A 4,858-nucleotide genomic window follows, 5' to 3' on the forward strand; every position below is an offset into this window, starting at 1 on the left:
TCATATTTGAAACACAGAGAAAGTTTAAGTCATTTCCAAAGCACTGGGAATTCTTGTGTCTTGGGAAGGCAGGTGTTCATGGTGCCCTGGCAGCCCCTGGAATGTTCTAATTTCAGATGCCTCCACAGGGAGAATGTGAAGAAGAGGGAGCCCATTGGGAAGATGATGTCAGCCAAGCTGTTTGTCTCTTTGTTTCTTTGTCTTTGATAAACTTCCAGGTGTGAAGACTATTTGGCATCCTCTCTGCCCAAGAAGTGTCTGTCCCCTTCGCTGAGTGAGTGTCATTCCAAGAGTCCTCACTCCTTGCTCTCAACTGTACTTCCATACAAGTGATTTCATTTTTGGCCTTTGGAATGGCACCTCTCTCCTCCAAGGTGGCCCTTGGAAGGCTCAGATACTTGGCTGAGAGGTGATAAAGAAAGAAGGAGGCACTATCTGCCAGGATAACCAGACTATTCTCAAAAGAGTTTGTTCTGTAGTTGATGGAGAGGGATGATGGCATCTGAGTTTTAGAGATACTGAGTTGGAGGTATTGGCCTAATCAAGCTCACATAGAAAAGCTCAGCACCTCTGATAGCATTTGGCCTACTGGGACCTACGGATCTTGTTCATCAGGAGGCATCTTCCTCCGGTCATGCCAATTGCCTTTGAGGATCTCCAACTCTAACCATTTTCAATGTGAGTCTGGATGCACCCAAGTGATGATTCTCTTCTCTTCATTGAGGCAAATCACTGTGTGATTTTGTGAGGCTCAGGGGACGCCATGTAAGTGACTATACATATTGGGACCATCTATGGCTCTAGGGCTCTATAGCAGGCTGTGGCGTTGTGATAGCAAGCAAGATGGTATAAAACTGAATTCAGGAAACAGAAGACAAACAGCTTTTTTGGGTAGTAAAATAGGAGGGTCTGGGTATCTTGTTATTACTAACATCCCTTACAGCTAGTCATCTGCCTGTAAGTTCCACATCTGTGAATTCAGCCATGTTTCAAGAATAAGTGGAAAAGTTATGTCTATTCTGAGAAGTACAAGGGTAATCCCTCTTCCATGTCAGTATCTTAAACAATGTAAAATAACAAAAAGTCAGGCAGCATAGACACAGGGTAAGAAATCTAGAAATGACTTAGTGTATGGGAGGATTTCATAGGCTATGTGCAAACACTATTCCATCTTCTATAAGAGATGTGAGCACCTTCAGATCTTGGTATCTCCCTAATTTAGGGCCACTGTAGATGATATGTACAGTTTAGAGTTTGGGGAAGAGGACCATGTCCCCTCTCCTCTGGAAGCTTCCCTTTCATGCTACAAGATCTTGTATAGCCAAACTGTTCAGGCTACTATCTGAAGAGAGTGGTTTCCTTTATATAATTGTGGACTCAGGTAATCAGTCTTTTCCTCTAACTTCTAAACATCACATTCCTTCCCCTTGTTATTTCAATGTGTGTGTGTGTCTCAGTCTGCCTGATGCCATTGCTTTATATCAGTAAGTGCTGGATGTGTCATACCTTTTTATTAAGCATTTGTCTTTAACTTTCTTTCCTTTGTGTATGCTATGGCATCGCATCCTGGCTGCTCCTGGACATCACAATGCTTGATGTTTATTACCAAGATGTCCCCGTCCTTTTACCACTGTTGAACTTCATTCAGCTGATAACTGGTGGAAGAGAGTCATGGATCTGGGAGCCTCGGGAAATGATTCCTGTGTGACCACATTTGTCCTGCTGGGGCTCACAGAGACTCCAGCTCTGCGGCCTATCCTCTTTGTCATCTTCCTTCTTGCTTATGTAGCTACTATCAGTGGCAATTTCAGCATCCTGGCTGCTATCCTTATTGAACCCAAACTCCACACCCCCATGTACTTCTTTTTGGGGAACTTATCAATGTTAGATGTTGGATGCATCAGCGTCACTGTTCCTGCCATGCTGAAGCATTTCCTCTCCAATGACAGACGTATCCCCTATGGTGCCTGCCTTTCCCAGCTCTTCTTCTTCCACCTCCTGGCTGGGGCAGACTGCTTCCTGTTGACTGTCATGGCCTATGATCGCTATCTGGCCATCTGTCACCCCCTCACCTACAACACCCACATGAGTTGGAGGATTCAGAAGGCTTCAGTGTGCCTGTCATGTGTATTTTCCTTTAGCAATGCATTGACCCAAACTGTTGCCTTATCTGCTCTTAAATTCTGTGGCCCCAACACAATCAATCACTTCTACTGTGATCTCCCTCAGCTCTTCCAGCTCTCGTGTTCCAGCATCCAACTCAACGAACAGCTGCTCTTTGCAGCAGCAGCCTTCATGGGTGTGGTCCCCTTGGTCCTCATCACAGTGTCATATGGCCACGTGGCAGCTGCAGTTCTTCGTATCCGGTCTGCTGAGGGCAGGAAGAAAGCCTTCTCCACATGCAGTTCCCATCTCACTGTGGTGGGCATCTTCTATGGGACAGGTGTCTTCAGCTACATGAGGCTGGGGTCGGTGGAGTCCTCCGATAAGGACAAGGGCATTGGCATCCTTAACACTGTCATCAGTCCCATGTTGAACCCACTTATTTACAGCCTTCGGAACCCTGATGTGCAGGGTGCACTACGAAAGGTGCTCACAGGGAGGTAGCCCCCAATGGATACTCCTTTCCTCTGGCCTTAACCAATGATACAGCTCCACTCACTGCTTCTAAGTGATGTTGACTAATGTAAGTGGAGTGAGGGTATGATAAAATGGGGAATGTTCTTGCTTAGGAAGGGAAGTTCCCTAAAATAGTAATAACTATCAATTATGTGATCACTGCCATGAACAAGGTACTAAGTGGCTAGTGCCAGGGCGAAGTTAATTCTTCTAATCATGTAAGGTGCGTGGAGTTTGCAAATTGTAGATCAAGAAACTTAACTTCAGAGAGATTGAGTAACTTCCTCAAAGCCGCAGAACTACTGAATGCCAGAGCAAGGCTTTGATCCTAGAGCAAAGCTGTATAAGTAATTATTGAAAGGAGGAGGGGTACCTTAAGGTGAAGTGGTGGAGTGAGCAATAAAGAGTAGGAAAAGAAATGTCAGTGTGATTAAAAAGAACAATCCCAACAATTAAAACTACGAATTAAGAAAATTTTATTTCTTAACCAAATTTGTTTTGTTCCAAAGAAATTGGCTCAGATTGAGGAAATTTAAAGATACTTATTTATGAAACAAACAAATAAAAAGAAAACAGATTTAAAAACATAATTAACAGGGAATGTCATCATTTAGAAAAGCCATAGAGATAAGACATAATGTTTCCCATTGGACTACCTACAGCAAAGAACAGATGATTGTAGAAGGATGCTCATTGAAGCATCTTGAAAAGCAGGCTGTTTGAGTCAATATAGATTCATTAATAGGCCTTTAATTATAAAAAAGGTTTGCAACTTCTGGAAAAACCTCCCAGATTGAATATAATTTTCTTTTGTACCTCCAACTTGAACATGAAAGCAACTGTTCCCTCCATGTCATCCTGAGGAAGAAGGTGCTTCAAGTCATAGCTTTAGATGGCTATGTCCACAATACAATAAAGTGCACACCCACTAAAATGTTGGAGAGGTTAGAGAGATGGCTCAGTGGATAGAGCACTTTCCATACAAACATGAAAACTGGAGTCCAGACACCCAGCAACCACACAAATTGCAAGCAGATACAGTGGGCACTTATAACTCAAGCTCTCAGAAGACAGAGACAGGATCCTGATCTAGTGAGGAACCCTACCTCAGCATATAAAATGAAGAGTGATTGAGGAAGACATCAGTGTCAACTTTGAAATTCCATATGCATATGCATACATGTGTATACCCACATACATGTGAGCATGCATACATAGTCACACAAATATATGAGCAGCAAATACATAAAAAATATAGAAAGAGTAAAATAGTAGTCACCCTTAGGTTCACCGTTTACAGATAGTCATATGGACGTTGATATATAATTATTAAAATGCTTTCATGCATGATATATATTTGTAAAGATTAGAATTGCTTTATACCCAACACTCCACAATTTCACTAATGTAGGCAAACTTGATAATACAGGTGGTTAAATGTAACCTTTTCCAGTGGCAGCATATTTCTTTCAGTAGATGGGATGAAATGTATTTAATCATCTATCATTAGTGAACCTCTTGATTCAAATAATCTGGGCTACATGGCATGCTGTTTATCTGTGCACACTCTTCCAATGACTGAAGGCAGGAACCCACAATGAGGGTCCTTGGGTCAGATGATATGAACTCTAAGAAGACAGAAACCTGTGAGGAGGGGCTCTGAGTCAAAGGACATGAACTCTAGGACACTTAAAAACATTGGGCTAGATTGAGACTCAGAAGAGATTGAACTATCTGATATTTCTAGTTGATTATTTTTTTTTACCTATTTAGATGCTAAATGTTACAACCCATTGTTCCTTTATTTGAAATTAAACATTAGCAAAATTAAATATGCTATCTTAAGAATAATATTAGAAAATATTTTTATATGAGAAAATATAAAGATGCTCATCTTTATTCTTATAAATTTAAAACAGCTTATAACCTTCTTAACGATGAAGATGGCTATTGAGTCACATGTTAAAGGCAAGTAGGCACCTGCCGTTCTATTAGGAAGGAAGTCATTTGGGGTATCAGGTGATTTTTGGAGCCCTGGTGGAAAGGAGATGGAGACAGAGGTCCAGGGAATGGAAGTCTGAAAGTGAAGATTGTAGATGAGGATGACTTCCCAGAGAAGACTGGGAAAAGACCACAGACTGTGTAAGGAGGGGTCCAAAGGAGAAACATATTGTTAAGAGAGACTAGGATTTCAATAATTTTATTTGAACATAAGAGGAATATGTGTTATGGTGCTGCT

At 41.6% G+C, this 4,858-nt stretch overlaps 1 protein-coding gene across 1 annotated transcript; it reads left to right on the forward strand.

The window, feature by feature from the left end:
- The first annotated feature begins 1,671 nt into the window (after positions 1-1,671).
- Positions 1,672-2,607, forward strand: LOC119813233 (putative olfactory receptor 3A4). The gene has a single exon (XM_038328446.1). It carries the CDS (start codon positions 1,672-1,674, stop codon positions 2,605-2,607), a length of 936 nt encoding a protein of 311 aa, XP_038184374.1.
- The last annotated feature ends 2,251 nt before the right edge of the window (positions 2,608-4,858 follow it).

Source organism: Arvicola amphibius, chromosome 4 (assembly GCF_903992535.2).
Source record: "Arvicola amphibius chromosome 4, mArvAmp1.2, whole genome shotgun sequence".
Taxonomy (NCBI): Eukaryota; Metazoa; Chordata; class Mammalia; order Rodentia; family Cricetidae; genus Arvicola; species Arvicola amphibius.

Coding starts and splice junctions, on each gene's coding strand:
- LOC119813233 (XM_038328446.1), top strand. CDS start 1,672: ATGGATCTGGGAGCCTCGGGAAATGATTCCTGTGTGACCACATTTGTC.